The sequence below is a fragment of the Onychomys torridus genome, chromosome 11, assembly GCF_903995425.1.
Source record: "Onychomys torridus chromosome 11, mOncTor1.1, whole genome shotgun sequence".
Classification (NCBI taxonomy): Eukaryota; Metazoa; Chordata; class Mammalia; order Rodentia; family Cricetidae; genus Onychomys; species Onychomys torridus.
In genome coordinates this window covers 35860252-35877923 of record NC_050453.1, presented here as the reverse complement: position 1 = coordinate 35877923, position 17672 = coordinate 35860252, and the positions used below count along the sequence as shown (strand labels likewise).

Here is a 17672-nt window from a genome sequence, read left to right as displayed (position 1 = left end):
TTATCTCTTTTTACCTTTACCCTTGTGAATTTCCAAAGCCTTTTTTTTTTTTTTTCTCAGAAAATCCACAGTTGGTGATGTGACTGTGAATAATGGCCAGACTTTGGGACTTCCAATGAGGAGAGACACCAACTGGCCAAGTATGAAGAGGGCGTAAGTTCCCGTAAGCCTGCTGTTCAGAGAATGAGCCCCAGTAGAGATTTTTTGACTGGCTGGCTGACATCTACCCTTGGACTAGGCACATGGAGAAGTGGAAAAGACCCTGGACGTCACAAACTCCAAGTTCTGAGAAGTGGAGAAGTTTGTATGCTCCTTTTGAGTGATACTTAGAAACCATTGTCTAGTTCTACTAGACCTTCTGCCAAATGGGTTCCCTTTTGTAACTTTCCATGCCTCTTGTCTAGCATGCCAAATCTATCTCCTTTCAGTAGGCCCAGATCCCAGGTCATAAAATGATCATCAGCTGACAGTCCAGGATCCAGATTTGCATCTACTCTCTCCTCTGCCTATCCAACCTGCCAATTCCTATCAGTAGAAGGAGGGCAAAAGAACCTTTCTTTCTGTCTTCGAAGCTTCAGTATCCATCTGGACATGAACTTCACAGCAGCATGTGTGGAATAATGGATCATTTTTAGCTTAGTAAACAGCAAAATATATAATATATTTATATAATTATGTTTAAATACTTATAAAGACATAGCTAACTTCATTATTTAAGAAAGACTACACAAAAGAAAGGCAAAGGGCCACTGTAGAGCAGATGAGCTGTGAAAGATGACAGTCCATCTGCAATCGGGATTAACAGAGTGTCCCTGGCAGCTCATCTTCTAATATTTTGATATTGTTTTATACCCTAGGTGGGGCTGAGCCACTGACAGTGTGCAGAGTGGATAAGAGAGCAAGAGTGAGGGAAGGGTGGAGTGGAGCACAAATGCAGAAGAGGGTCTTGTCTGCCACGTTACTCCTTCCATTTCTAACCGATTGTCTTCTTACAGAAACTTTTGCCTAGAATTCTTCCCTATGTGGGCTATGTAATGCATTAATTGGCACCTACAAATATTCTCTTGCACTTCTTTCAGGTTCTCTGTTCTAGGCTCTCCTTCAGCCATGGGACCGGTACTGTTCATTCACCCTTTGCATCCTGCTGTGGGAGCCTCTCTCTCTCTCTCTTAGTCTGCCTCCAGGGCAGAGGAGGGTGGGCTCTGGTCCTAGAGTTTCTGATTTTCTTCTGCCTTAGGATCTCGACAGGTGCATTCATCCAGGTCACAGTCAGCAGCAAATGGAATGACCTAGGGAAGTGAACAGGAAGTTGAAATCATTCATGTTTTTGTGCCAAGCTTTACACTTTTCAACTGGCTTTAATTTTCCTCACTTGGTCCTACAAGAAGCATGAGATTGGGGGTTCACATCATAGACCTGTAATTAACACTGGCTCCTCTTACAATACACTATGTCATTTTAGGCAAGGTAGTCCTTCATTGCTTCCCTTTCTTCATCTATATGGTGAGAAGATATCAGTTCTACCTTCCAGAGAACATCTGTGTTCTTGGACTAAATGGGTGGTATAACACATTTATACCTTGCTGCACACCTATAACTACTGTTGGAATAACTCCTAACATTACTTACAATGTCTAGTATGATTGTTTCTGTTGCTGTTGTAATCCTAGTAGCTAGAGAGATGAATGCTAACACATCTCCTTCTGAGGAACACTACAATAGGAAGCCTAGAATCCATAAATGTTCCATGTTTCTGACTTTTAGGGCAGTGGGATGGTCTATGGAATCCTCATAAGCATGGATCTTTTACTTTCTTGAGCCTAAGATATACTTTGGGGTGGTGAGACATTGCATCTCCCTACCCACTTTGTGTGACTGTTATCTCACTTCTATGTAATTATCCCTCTCCCATTTCAGAGATGGCACAGAAAAAGTTGCTTTTTTTTCTGCTTGTATTGTTATTAAGAGATAAGTAATTCCTTTTGAGCATCTATAACTAGAATCAAAGACAATGGGCACTGTTGAGACACAAGAGTGGTAAATATTTTGGATACTCATGATTAAATGAGAGGTAAATACAAATGTCACATATTAGTGTAGATATGATGAAGAGATGGGTTTAGAAATTGCACAACTAGATTGGAGTAAGGGTAAGATTATTTGCACATATGAAATAAAATATGATGTAGTAGTCAATAGAGAAGTGAAATGATGTGCCTTTATAATCTCAGTATTTTTGTATGCTGGCCAGAGGCACTAAAATTCATAGACAGAGTTTGAAATCCCAGGAGTTTGCAGAGTATGAAATGGAGAGAGAGTTGAATGACTTCTTCCTATGTGGCCATAACTTCCTGCATATAGAGTCCTTGAGTAGCTATTTCTACAAGTAAATAGAAAATAGCTGCCTGATCTGATCTCTGATTCATGTTAAAGTTCATGATTTATTTCTCTTAGCTCAAGATTGACTAGTTATCAGAGAAAGAGAGGCCCAAATTGTTTGGTGATGTGTTGAGTCCTTAAGTACTTCATGTTGTCACCTCATTCATATGAAATGCTGAAGATAGTGCCTGGCACATAGTAAGTGATCAGAGAGGGTCAGAAATTGTATGTGGTGCTCTAGTATGTATATAGTGGATCATGGCTTTATTGTGGAGATAATACAGAGACGGAAATAACATGAGCATATTTCCAAATCTTTGAATTTGCCGACTAGCTTCAAATATCCCCAGAGCACTTGCATTTTTACTCATAATACTGTAAAATTTCAGCTCACTCAGTTTGACAGACATAAGGAGCTTATTTATCGATTTAATGGAGGCAAGAATAACAGGGACAAAGGGTATCAGACAAAGTGATGCTGCAGACCTAGTCCAGCGAGTGGTCCATTTGTATTTACAATAGAGCAAAGATAAGTAATAACTAGGGAGTTTTTCATTGATAATCTAGAACCTTCAGGGAGAAGAAGACAGTCTTTGATCTAGGCAACAAAACGCTGACAGGAGACTTTCAGCAACAAAAGCCATTGTTGTCCTAATGGGTCACTGTATTGGTAATTTAGTAAGCTGTGCTTACCACCTCTTCTCCTCATCACATAGATCTCCTAATCACTTCAGAAACTCCAGTGCTTACTCATTGTAGTTCCCACTTAATGACTGTACCATGAAGGAGAGCTAGCCAAAGCCCCACTAATTTCTGGAGCCACACAGCCTTTCCACCCATCTCAGGTATCTCACTTACCTTCTTGGAAGATAGTGTGGAAGAGCAGCAGTCTCCCCCATCATAGTGGCAATAGGCCCGGTTATTGATAGTATCACACCAACCATCTGCTTGGAAAGGCTGTGAAGAGATGGAGTCAGTGTCCTGTGTAGCTCCATGGGCCCCTCATTTCCCCTCCCCAACTTACCTCTAATCAACTCCAGCCCAATTCACAAGATACCCAAAAGACTGTAGATGAGCACTCAAAAGGCAGAACACACCTCAAGAAGTTGAAAAGCCTTGAGAAAAGAGCTTTGTGCCTAAGGCAATGTCTAATTTCCTGTCTAGCACCTGCTTCTGGCCTAGTCTAAGGTCTGTTTCTATCATCAAACTTTTTTATCAGTTACTTTAGCTTTCTTTTTGAGCAATGATGGCTTTATCAGTGAGAAAACAGAAATGCAAATAGAGGATAAGATTCTCCCAGATCACATAGCCAGGGTCAGGCAGAGTTAGGCATCATTTGTCACATATCTTGCCTTTACGCTACTTCTCTTAATCTTTTTGCCCTTCTCCAAAGCCTGGCACTTCTACCCTAGAAGTCTCCAGCTTCTGTGATGACCTATATGTTGTCTGTACAAGGTGAAAGTGGTCCTAGGTTAAGGACACCAGGGTTGAAACAAAGAATATTTCCACATGTAAAGCTAGCTACCTGCTGCAGAGCAGCTAGACACAGCATTTGAGCAGAGAGAGTTGAACTGTTTCCATACACTCCTGTTACTGCTGTCAATTAACAGGAACCAAAATGGGAAATGGGCCCAGACCAGATCAGAGTTAATGGACTGTTTCACCCACAAAGGGAATGTGTGATAAGAACAGCTACAGGCAGTTAAAAAACACTTCAGCCGACCAATACATTGCTGCTCCAGAGAGCTACCTCTTGAAGGAAATAGACCACACAGCATCCAAGAGGCTCTATCAGCCAGCCTACCTCCTCTGCAACCCTGACTTACCCTCTCTAGTGCATGCCCAAATGTAAACATCTCATGGTCAAGAACTTTGGATTACAGAACCACCTATCTGTTACATGAGAAGATCACTTCATCTCTCCTACCCTCCTTGAATGTCAACTATGAAGACTATTTCATATCTACCATGCATTGATGAAAATATATCATCCAGTTCAGTATTTGCAATGAAATAATGTGCAGCAATTGAGTTACAACAGAACAAGCTTGTCCAAGGCATTACTTCAGTGTTTTGATTTATTCTTTGTGGTCCTGAAGTCATCTGAACATCTCATCCCAGATGTATACTTGTTTACCAACCACTGAAAAGATGCTACTTGTAGGGTAGACCTTAACAACTGTCACACAGCTGTATAGCAATGTCAGCTGAGGGTAGGAAGGGACATGAATTCTGTTTACAAAACAGGCCTCTCTGGGAGAAAAAACCCCAAAGATTCAGAGGTGAACTTTTGTCTTTCACATTAGAGCCAGTTACTTTGGCTCCAGAAGACGTGAGATGACTATATGATCAGGCATGGGGGACCAGGTCCATCTTTTAAGATCCTTCAGTCTCCTTTTATTTTTTTGAGTGCTTAGAGAATAATTTACCTAATACTAAGATCTGTTACTCTTCCTCCAACTTAATTAGTCAAGACTAATTAATGGGCCAAACTTGGTTTGCTCCTTTTTTACTGTCTATATTATTTTTATAATTATAAAAACTCACAAATCTTCCTACTTCTCCTGCACATAGTAGTGCACTCTTCGGAATGGAGGGAATGGTAAGTTTGACAATGTTTTCTTTAAAAAGGAAAAAAACCCAGCTTATTCTCTGTGAATGCATGTATGTATATTTATATGTGTGTCGGTGAATGTACACATGTGTGTGCATGATTGTGGAGGTAAGAGGACAACTTTAAGTGTCATTCCACAAGTTCTATTCATGTTTTTGTTGTTTGGGGATGAGGTCTAAACCTTATCAAGTAGACTAGGCCAGAGAGCCTTAGAGATCTGTTTCTGCCTCCCCAGCACTAGGATTGAAAGTATGTACTACAAAACCCAGGTTAGTTTTTGTTGTTGTTATTTGTTTGTTTTTTGACATGGGTTCTGGGGTCAAACTCAGGTCCTTATACTTGTAAGATAAGACTATTGCAAACAGAGCCAATTCCCCATCTCCAGTCCACACTTTTGAATGGTTTTAGGAAAGAATCCTAGGCAATTGTTCTTTGTAACATCTTTACCATGGGTGGCTTCTCATCTCAAGAACATAAGGGAATCCACGATGATGCAGTCACTGCCTAGGTGACCTTCTCTAGGCCTCACTGGGCTTCTCTTACAATGATTCCCCTAAATGATTTCTAAAAGCTGTTTGACTTTAACTCCTAAAGGGTCATGGGGAGAGGAAGGGATTTCTGAAAAGGGGGAAGAAATATAAGGAAAATTTGGAAAGACTCAAGGGTTTAATATACTATATACCTATTAGAATTAATTGTTTCTCCCATAATGTGCCAACCACTCTACCCTCAACAGAGTCTCCTATGGCAACATGTGCCTGGGAAGACTGACAGTTTGAATCCAAAGCTACAAAGGAAAGAGTGGAAAAGGAAAAATGACTAAATTGATCCAAAGTATGAAAGCATTCAAACAGTCACAACAGTTGAAGATGTTAGACTCAGTACACTACTCCTCTTTTAAGACTACTCCCCAAGAGAGGGTGCTGGGATGGTTTTGGTCCTGTGTACAAGAGTACATTTCCCTACCCATATGTATACTTCATTTATGGCATAAAGTATCCCATGTAAGTGTGTTTTTTAAACACTTGAAGCTCATTTTGTAGAGGTCATTTTTGATTCTCATTTTAACTATGCAGACAAAGAAAAAAATCTATAAAATACAGCTACTTATACAACATAAAGTCATCAGTATGCACTTTAGTTCTTCTCAATGTTTAGGAAGATTCATTTCTTTACTAAATGTGCTTTATCTGGCACATACACATGCCTTTCAGTTGTAACTTAGCATTGAGACAGAAATCCAAGCCTGTAGATCATAGCTAAAGCAAATCTTTAAATCAAAAAGTGTCTGAGTTGTTTTTCTTGTGATGCATTCCCTTTATGTTATTCATTTTGATTGTCACAGAAAGGCTTATTTTGCTGGCCTCTTGGTGGTAGCTGAATTGTAAGAAGGTGAGGTGATCATATAAATAATAAGTAAGAGTATACTTGGAACACACACACCAGTCTCTTCTGTCTGTACACCTTTGGAATCTTTACTAAATACAATTCGTTCTTAATTAGTGCTATTATTACAGGAGACTCCTTGTAAACAGAGTGAGTTGTTATTACTATTGGGTCCAATGACATTTATTGCTTTGCAGCTCTTCCCCCAAAAGATTGAGCCACAGAGCTGGTGGTCCTTTCTGTCACCTGTGGCTGTAGTCATTCAGCCAATCAGTCAATATTCTTGATTTTATACATATATATGCAGGATTCTCTCTCTCTCTCTCTCTCTCTCTCTCTCTCTCTCTCTCTCTCTCTCACACACACACACACACACACACACACACACACACACACACACACACAATTTCAATACAGAAATTGTGAAATAGTGAAAACATAGCTCCCCATCTTGAGGAAGGTCACTGTTAGTAGTCTCGGTTTGATGGGCTAGCCCAGTGCTGGCATAAAAATGTGGATGAGAAATGACTTGATTCAGATTTAGGTTGGGGGGTTGGGGATTATCTCAGTGGTAGAGTACTTGCCTAGCAAGCACAAGGCCCTGGGTTTAGTCCTCAGCTCTGGGGTGGGGGGAAGGATTCAGATTTAGGGATGAGAGGATCTACCTGGGGGGGGGGGCTTCTGTTATATCCTCTGTGGAGAATAATGTAGGACTAGACACTTCTACAGAGAGGAGGAGTCTGAAAGAACTGTGAAAGGGGAAGAAAGATAACAATGGAAGAGGCCTTGGTCAGCTTGCCCCAGAACCACCCTCAAGAGAGTTCCACAAACTTGGATTGATAGGCTGGCAACACAATCTTTGTGTGAGCAAGAGCAAGGATTGTTTTCTTCTGCAGCTTGCAATAGTAATTAAGACCACAACTATGTTCTAGGAAGGCAGTTCCTACCATCATCCTCCTGTTCTGCCAATATAAAGGTTGGGCTCTCAACCAGAAGGGACTCTCCCTCTGGGAATCTTGGGGGAAGAAATTCCTATTTGATTATAAGGATGACTTAAACCAGGAGTAGACATTAAAGTTTGGCCTGATGCCAGCTACTCTTTTCTCTCCCTTGTCATTTCTGAACAAACCTTCCTGTTACTCAGATGAGAAATCAGAGCACATCCACTTGTTCACATTCATTAGTATGTGTCAGGACTCCAAAGATGCTTCTTTCCAGAGAAGCTATGTGAGACTGAGCTCCACACAGTAGACTGACCTGTGGACCAAACTGCCCCATTCTCTGGTTCTTCAATAAAGATGGCATTTTGCCTGTCTTCATTCTCAGCCTCACCTTGTACTATGTGGTTTCAATGCTTGTATGTTCCCAGATCATGTTAAAATACAACTGCTATTAAAACAATGCTGAGATGTGAGACTTTTAAGATGGAATTGGGCCACAGGAGAGCTGTCCTCACAAATGGTTAAATCCTAGTGTCTCAGCAGAGAGCTCCTTATAAAAGGGGAGATTGTCTTGGCTGCTTTCTCTTCCCTTAAGCACCCTGTCTCCCTCCTTCCCTCACTCATGCCTTACCTTTCACCATTAGATGATAATTTGACCTTAAATATCCCAGACTCCAGAAATGGGAGTATGAATTTATATTCATTAGAAATTATCCAGGTTTAAGTAGTCTCTTTCAACAGCACCAAAAGATCGAGATACCTCAGCTATGTCTGCTGTATCCGTAAAGTCTAGGTTTTACATGAGGATATAAAATGGGGGATTCATTACAAATCTCCCCTTAGAATCTCGTAGACAAAACTTGGGAGGCCTTTGATACCTTTTGTGGATGTATAATGCCAGAACTCTACTTGTTTATCAATAAGATAATCAATCATAAATATTGGCAATGATAAAGACCAAGTGTGAGAATATGAATTAGTGGAGTCATAGAAATTGGTATGAGCTCCCTGTACCTAATATAATCTAGCAACCCCTCTGCTGGGTCCATGTTGAAAGCAATGGTGAAAAGGCTTTTAGTTTAGTTTAGTTTTGTTTTGTTTTTAATAAGGGCCATAGAAACAGGAAAGCTTAGGGATAGATGTAGACTTAAAAGTGACTTACTGTAAACTGTGCACATTACAAATGAAATGGGGACTTAAAAAGTGAACTGTGGTCTGGTGAGGTGGTTTAGTCAGTAATGTGCTTGGTATGCAATCATACGACCTGAGTTTGGTTATCAGTAACAACAGGAAAAGCCAAATGATGTCTCATAGCATAATCCCAGTGCTAAGGGGATCCATCTAAGAATCTAGAAGTCACTGTTCAGCCAGTCTACTTGAAATAAGGAGCCTATGGCTCAGTGAGAGACCATGTCTCAGAAAACAATGGGAGAGTAACTGAGGAAGACATTGAACATTAACTGATGGCCTCTGCATGCAATTGCACACATGTGCACATGTACCCACATACAAGCAAGCACACACACATACATACACAAGTGAGCTACCTTATTTTCAAGGCTAGTTACTGGAAATTCTGAGAACAGAATTTTGTGGCTAGATTTTGTGGTTCCTGATCAGGCGATCTCTCTCTTTCACTCTCAGATCATCTTATCATCTTTTAATTTATTGGGAATGAAAGGAAATTTAGTTTCCTTTCATGCCTCTACAAAAGGAGCTGAGATATACACTGGTATAAAATAAACACAGTAGCCCAGCCTAGGGAGGAAGAAAGGGTCACACATGTAAGTTTCCATGGGCTCCCATGTTCTTGCCTCTCTTTGTTTCTCAGCCATAGACTAAGGTTTATCCCAAATAAGTATCCTAGCACTTTAGTTCCCCTGAGACTTGACACTTGCTGGATTTATTTTTCCTGAAGATGGCTGTCCCAAGGAGGAAGCACCCACATGTTCCAATCATATCAACAGAAGCAGTGCATTTTGGGCTTTATAGTGCTAAATCTAGGCACTTTGATGTACACTGTAGTTGTTGGAGGTAACAAGGAAAGGAAGGTATTCTTTTCTTCCAGATCTCACCCCACAGTGTGAGAAAAGATTATGAGTATGTCACAGCTGTGGGTTTATAATACTCTTGGAAATGTGATATTAAAATGAATATCTTAGATATTTCTAGATATATCTTCCTCTGGAATATCTAATCTGACTTTCTGAATTCACAGTTCCTTCTGCCTTAGAGTTACTATGACATGTACATCATAAAACTTCAAACACTGAATGTTCGGGCAATGGCTCAGGATCTTATAACCTTTTTAGTCCCCAGACTAATTCAGTTTAGATACAATATTTTCTCAACAAATAAATTAGTATGATGATTGCTCTGTTTAAAAATGAAAAGGCTAACTCCATTTGCATACTTTATGACAGGATCGCTCCTCTTCACTATTCCTCTACTGATAGGACATTGGGTAGATATGTTGATTTATGAGAATCACATCACTTACATGTGTATATTTATATATTTCTAGTATATATTTGTATATTTCTAGTATATATTTATATATTCCTATTACATATTAGAGTATTGATATGTATCGATTTCTGCAGGTAAGAAGTCAAAAACAGAATACGGAAATTCTCTCTGTATAAAATTAAAATGGAGGGGTGCTGTGGATATCACTCTGTATGCTGTGAAGGTGTTGCTCTGACTGATTGATAAATAAAATGCTGGTTGGCTAGTAGCCAGGCAGGAAGTATAGTGTAGGCAGGCTAAGGAGAGAGGAGAATTCTGGGAAGTGGAAGTCTGAGTCAGGAGATGCTGCCAGCTGCTGCCACCTTGAGAAGTAAGATGTAAAGTACTGGTAAGCCACAAGCCATGTGGCAACTTATAGATGAATAGAAATGGGTTAATTTAAGATATAAGAACTAGATAGCAAGAAGCCTACCATGACCATACAGTTTATAAGTAATATAAGTCTCTGTGTGTTTACTTGGGTCTGAGTGGCTGAAGGCCCTGGTGGGACTGGAGAAATCTCCAGCTATGGAGGGGCAATTAGAAGGGGTAGGAGGTGTAAGTGAGGCAGGAGAATGAGGGAAAAGAAATGTGGTGGAACAGCCAAACATAAGTGTGTAAGAAAATGTAACAATCAAAACTTTAAAGAAAATAATCAAAGCATTGTCCTATTTTCACAGCTAAGATTTTTAAGGAAGAAAGAAAAATTCTCCAGGGAACAAAAGAGAAAGAAAATACTAGAACAGAAAGACAGTAAATCATGAACATCTTAGGGGTGAATACAAATCAGTAATCAATGGGGTAGGAATAGGGGACTAGATCACAGGTCTTTGCAAAGTGTGGAAGAATCATTGACACTGTGGGTACTTTGATAAGAATGCTCATGAGGACTGGAAAGAATGGCACAGACATAAGCTAACATTGTACAGGTAATGTGGCTTACTAGGAAGAGTCTGGTCCTGCTTATTAGTTCTGAAGACTTCATAACTCAAACCAACTTCTGCTAAGTTCATGAAGAACTAAGATGCCAAGAACCTGCTGGGTTTTCAGCTTAAAGGAGCATCACCTTGAAGACCAGGGCTCAATTCTATAGTCAGTAAGTAAGAAGCAGTTGTAAAGAAGTCTGAACACATGTATACATTCTGTTGGCTATCAGAGGGACACTGACATGGACTCTAGTCATTTAGTCTGTAGTCTTTGCAGGGATAGGGAGTGGATCTAGGGTTAGGAAACTGCTATATCTGATACCCTTTTTTTCTGATGGTCTTGCTAAGTGTTCAATAGCGTGCTTGAACTCACTCAGCAGCCCTATTCAGCCACTCCAATGACTGGGATCATAGGCCTGGGTTGGGGTCTAGTCTTATAGATTACAATGTATCAATGGTTGCTGTGTAGTTTTATGGACTCTGTGTAGGACCTCAGACTTCTCCTTGTGAAATATACCAGATCTCCAGAGAAGGCAAATATGCCCTTTTACAAGGACTGAAAGAAAACTTTGATATAATCTGTTTACTTATACCTAACATCAGGAACAAGACGACTTCTGATAAGTGCCTAAGAAAGCAATATCCATTGGAAAAAAAAGTAGTTGAAATAAATTGAAATAAAGAAGAAAAGCAAGCAAAATTAGGTGACATGACTTCCTTTTGTATAATGTTTCATCTCCTTCAAAGGATCCAGAACTCTAGCACTCTTGTCTCAGAAAACATAAAGACTATGGAGCCTGCAAGAAGATTAAGAGCACAGATACTATATTACATAAATGCTTGTTCAGAGTCCTGCCTTGCTCACACCCATGCCCCCCACCTTGCTACATTACTATAAGCGTTATCACCCTTACTTGTACACAGAATGCCAGTGCCCACCTCATACAGTACTCTATGGAGTAGATGAACAAATGGAGACAGAATGATTAAGATAGTGTTTGACCCAAAGCAAATACTCAGTAGCTCAGTTTCATGAATGCAAGAGAGGCAACCCCTATAGTAGGCCTCAGAGGCTGGTGAATGAGTTTTCTGCATCAATGTCCTGGTAAACAAAACCTCAAGATTCTGCTACCAACACCTTTAGGACAAACGCCAGTGGTTCCTGTCTTTGATGGTCTCCTGCCCACTCACCTTCATTACATACAGAAGGATCTGAGTTGTGAGGGAGCGAGGGTCAAGTATATAGGAAACAAGGACAGAACATGTAAAACCCAAAGAGGAAAGCTTGTCTGGGCTATAAATCCTCAAAACGTAATGATAACCTGGGTATCTCAGTCACCACAGGCTCCTCTTCTCTAGCAGTAAGGATGATGCCTTGAGACACCAGGAACAAAATGGGGGAAAGACAACCTTAACTGGGAGGGAAGGCAAGAAGAGCAGAAAACAAAACTGCCCAACTCATTAGTTCATAAAGGCAATCCTGAAGAAGACCCATTCGAGTCAACATTCATTAAACATTGACTTCATCTGATGGATGGGTGCTGACCCGCTAGACTCTGGGTTGATTGTAGGAGCCCACAAAGGTTTCCTAGTGAGATGTGAGTTTACTTTACACAGCAGGGATGCATAAGGGGATGGATTAACCACTTGTGTGGTTACCAGGTGTTTGGAAGGGTCTGCACTTGACTGTGCTAGGAGGAAGTCTTTTGCTCTACCCCTTGGCTATAAATAGCCCTTTAGAAAAGACTCAAGGGGCTGGTAGGTTTTGATCCAGGCCCTCCAGAGGCTATCCTGTGTTTCTACCTCTCTCTCTCTGCCCCTCTATATTTCTATATAAATACTTCTCACTTCTCCCTACTCAAGAGTACCCTGGGGAAAAAAGTGAGTGTGGTTCCCCCCACAGTTGATGTAAGAGAATAGAGGGCTCAGGTGGAGCACACTAGTGGAGCAATCATTTGGCATGATGGAGGCTTTGGTTTGATCCTCAAAAAACCCAGGAGGAGGAAGATAAATAAATGGAGAAGAGAGTAACATGGAAGTACCCCTGCTTGTGTGATGCCCATAGAACTGGATTCTTCTGTGTTCCAGGTCTGTACTTCTGACCTTGGATGAGCTGAGGTGGGGACTGGGAAGTCCCTAAACAAATCATTGCTCTTTTCAAGAGGGAAGCCAAATTCCATGCAGCAATAAATGTCAGAAGACCTTGCAGGCCACTTGTCTCACTTCAGTTGTGAAAAAAAGAAAACCATGAACAGGAATTGCCCTTCCAGGCCAGTTCAGTATTCATTTTTGTAGAATTTTGAACTTAGACTTGGGTTGTATCACTAACATAAGTACTCTTGACCCAAGCAAGGTCAACTGCTTGGCACCAACCTTTACTAAACAACACATGAGATGTTATATCATCAAGAAGGAAGGACACAGTTGGTGTGCAACCAGATTTCAGGGCATAACTGATAGAAATCTCAAGTACTGGTTTATGTCATATCAGCTGCACCAGAGAAAGGGAGTCACAGCAAAGACAAGGTCTGATGGAGAAAAACTTCGTTGGTACTTTTTTTTATATAGCTTTGGGACATGGAATTGGGTTCAGATGCCTAGATTAGCCAAGGAGTAGTTCTGAGTGATGGTGGCGTGTGCAGGTGGCATAGAGTTAGCTGGAAATTGAGAACTTGGGACTCCCAGACTCTGCGAGTATATGTTACATGGTTTGGTAATAGATAGATGTCAGAGAATATTTTGTCCTCAGGTGATGCCTCTAGGTGGGAAGAGGGTCACCTTCATGCCCACACCCAACTAATAGTAGCCACTACCATGGCTCTCAAAAAGAAGGTGGATAAAAAGTTTGCAGGAGTGCTGTGGTTTGGACAAGACTTTAGGGAGGGATGTGCAGCTCTGTCTGAACCTTGGAGCAGTTGGAGCTCAATAAATGATCTTCTGGCATAGATATATGTGTACTCTGACTGAACCCTCCATGACTTTCCTGTCTTCCCCACCCTCAACTCTAACTCTGCCCACCCCATCTATTCCTGCCTTGGGGTAAGCAAAAGCCACCAAAGCTGTATCACCTTCCATGGAGAGGGGAAACTGGGTGGAGAGATGATTGGTGTGTCTGGATATGGATACTTCATATGCCTTGAGGCTTTTCTTACAGTGAACTGGAAGGGGCCATGAACTGGAAAGGACTTGACTACCACAGTGGCTAAATGTAATCTTCCAGGCGTAGGCTTTCTCACAATAGACTCTTTAAGATAATAGACTAAATGACTCAGAAGAAATAGCATAATTTTAGGCCACTCTGAGCATCATGCTAAGTGGGATGGGACCTTCAGGTGCCTTCCCTTGGTCACCTCAATAGGTGGTTACTCTCTCACTTCCTCCTCTCTGTCTTCATCAGCAGCCCTGACAGGCCATTCTCTCTATGAATGGAACATTCCATGCTCAGTTTACAAGCTTTAGGGGCTTTCATTCTGGTGGAAAGTGAGGACAGGAAAGAAAAAGAAGCAGATCAACCTCAGGGGTAGAGGTTAAAATCCTTCAGAGATGAGAAAGGAAGGCACAGCATGGGTCTCTAGACTCTAGGGCTGAGAGGGTCTGGGCAGGCTGTTGGGGTTCAGTGTAGCTCGGGAGCTTATTCTCCCTTGTGCCTCTGGCTTCCAGCTTGTTGGATGGACTTCAGCTCGTGGGAGGTAGAGTAAGGCTGAACTGACTGCCAGAATGTTCCACCGCAGCTCCAAAATGGGTACCCATCCCTGCCCCCTGCCATACACACACACATGCCAAGCAGCTCGGCATTTCTTGGTTCCCCCAAGTCAGCCCGTGGAAGATGACTGGGAATGCAGGCTGTGGGAGGAAATGACAATATTCATTGTTTGGATTAAATATTATTCTTGGCCGTCCTGCTGTTTGCTGAGTGTCTTATGTGTTTAATCCCCACTCTCTCTCTCTTTCTGTTCTTCTCCTCTGTCCGTGCCCCCTTTCTCTCCCTCTCTCCCTAGGCAGTTAAGCCCATGAAGAAAAGTTTTGAGGGAAAAGTGGAGGCTCCTAAGATGAAAGCTATTGCGCGAAATCGCAGTAGGTGAGAAAAACTTACCAAGGCAGTAGTTCACTCTGAGTGGACTCCACTTAGTTTTCTCTGAGTTTTTCTAGGTGCGAGCCAGAATTCACAGAACTTATTTTCTCTCTTTTGTATATATGCTGTATACACACGAGTAAATGAACGTGTATATGTAAGTGCATGTACTCATATACACAAACACATCTATGGGACACATATATGATACAGCACAGCTATTCCCTCTCACATCTGTGAGACACATACTATACAGTTAGCATTATTATGATACAGATATGTAACATATGCACCCACACATATAATTCCTCTAGAAGCCTCAGGCACAAATTAACAAACCTAAAGATCAAACTATCCTTATAAAACACAAAGTTCTTTTCTACAAGCCAAAGGCTATTTTTAAATTTTATATGTTGCACACTGTGTACTCTAAGCTGTATGCACATGAATCCTTACAGTAACCAAATATGACTGATGGCACTATTATACATATTTTAAAGTCAAAAGGTTTTAAGGACTAGAATTGTCAGAGAATGTGATTGAAAACAGCACACAGAGCCACTGTCTAAGGTCTCCAGGCCTGTCAGGCTCACAGTACCTCCAGCCCTATGATCATCTTGTCCAAACGCTCATCACTCCATTCCTCACTATCTCATAGCTAGTCCAGTCCCTCAGCAAAGCCAACAATAATGGTAGCTACCTTCTGTTTTAGGAAAGACCAATGCCACAGAAATACAAAGAAATATATCTTAGAAGATACTTAATGTCTCCTGGAGAGATGGTTCAGCAGTTACTAGTGCTTCCTCCTCTTGTAAAGGCCCTGGATTCAGTTCCCAACACCTACATCAGGATTCTCACAACAACTTGTAACTCCAATTCTTGATAATCAGCTGCCTTGTTCTATCTTCTTTGGGCATGACACACACAGGGTGCATGTACAGACAGGTAGGTATACATACATACACATAAATACAAATTTTAAAATCTAAAAAGATACTGAATGCCAAAACATTTATTATGAGTGAGCTAGAATCCTGACACATCTGATTTATATATATTTGGTGTGTCTCCAATATGCAGGGTATCATAGCATGTTTTACACATAACCAAGTTATTGTCTTAAGGAGGCTCTTGTTGCTGGAGGAAATAATAAGGCAGAATACAAGAATCATCCAAGGCAAGAGAAAAGAAATTAGAAGCAAATAAGGGAATTCCCTAAGTAATTAATAGCACCACAAATAAGAGCTTCAATGATACAAAAAGGTGGGAGATGGTATATTTAGAAGGGTTTTTATGGAGTATATGGGTTTAGACTTAATCTTCACAGAATGAATAAGATTTGAGCAGAGAATTAAAGAGAATAATCCCAGTAGGAAAACTAAAGATCAGCCAAGATTTGAAATGGAAAAAAAATTAAAAAAAAGAAAAGAAAAGATGTATCTGTGGTTTTCTGCTTCAAGAATTAATGATCCAACTTTGGAACTAGGTCCAAATCTCTATCCAGAGGAATTTGGTCCATATCCTGAAGACAATAGGGAACAATTGAAGGGCTTTCTGAGCAGAAGAACATGACAAAAGCTATACTTTATAGGGTGGATCTGAGGACAATACGAGAGTGTTTGGGAGAGAGCTTGGGCCACAATGAGCTGGGAGAAGTTCAGCCCAAACAGCCAGAGCTGAGAAGGACAGAACAGAACCAACTGCTTGTAACGTGGAAGAGATGAAAGCCAGCAGAAGTAGTGGGATGAGGGGAGATTGCCAGCAATAGCGGAGTGCTTAGATTTGAGGAGAAGATTGGTGGAGATAAAGGTTTATAATGTTCTGACTATTTGAATCACGATATGTTTTTCTTAAACAATTTGCTCACTGAAAGCCCAGCTAGAGAGAATCCTCCTTGCCATCCTCCAGGGACTGAGTCATGGGACTCACAGAACAATCAGGCAGCCAAGCCTGTCCTCACTGACAATGAGAAGCTGTATACATATTACTTTCTCATGTAAACACAGGTCTAGAGGGGCCCAGAACACTTTCTGTTCAGCCCCTTCTCTGCCAGGCTTTCTCCATAACTTAAACACAACTACTTTATGACCCCCTGGGAATATCCAGATCCAGTTGAGTTGAGGAATGGCAAGAGGGATGGGTCATGTTTATTCTAGAGTATTTTCTTGCCAACGCTCTTGTTTCTTTTTAGCTCAATCTAGTTTTTAAGTTCTTGTGTCTCTGAACAATTCAATTTGTGTGGCTGATTATTGTGGTTCTCATCTTCAACCTGTCACGCCATCCTGGGTTGTCAGCCGGCTGTTCTGTTCTCTGTTAATTGGTCAGTTTATGCCATTTCACTTTCACCCATATGGAACCTATTCTCTGTGAAAGTATCTTGTTTACATTCTCTTTATCTACGGGATGCTTGTCTGTGTATCTTATCCACTCATACACTGATCAATCGCATCTGTTTCACTCCATGGTTTTTAGTCTCTGAGCACTGCTAGACAGAGTTCCTTGACCTACCTCCTCTGTCTAGTCTTCCTTGGCCTTAGAGCTTGCAAAACCCAGGGACCTGGCCTCACAGGTGGTGGTCAGTACCCCACACTCACCTCTTAGTTCCCTTCTCCTTCCTACTTTATGTTGCGTAGTTGTTTCTGTGGTTTTAATCTTTTTAACCAGTTTACATTAGAATAAGAATGAGTTCACTTACTAGTTCTACATTGGCTAGCTCTGGAGCATTGGGAAGCTAACTGCATGGTCAGCCACCCATTTCCTCATGCATAAAATAGTAATGTCTTAAAAGAGGAATAATTTTTTATCATGTGCACCTGACATTCAATACAATCAATAATGTTATTAGT

The 17672-nt window shown here is 41.0% G+C and overlaps 1 protein-coding gene across 1 annotated transcript in view; it reads right to left on the bottom strand.

Annotated features, from left to right (window-relative positions):
• Positions 1–750: 750 nt before the first annotated feature.
• Positions 751–17672, bottom strand: part of Pappa2 (pappalysin 2) — a 237787-nt gene continuing 220865 nt past the window's right edge. The window contains exons 21-22 of the mRNA XM_036202723.1: positions 3238–3336; positions 751–1289 (exon numbers count right to left, since the gene is read on the bottom strand). Coding sequence (XP_036058616.1) covers positions 1209–1289; positions 3238–3336 — 180 coding nt within the window. The 3' untranslated portion in view covers positions 751–1208. The remainder of the gene's footprint in view (positions 1290–3237; positions 3337–17672) is intronic.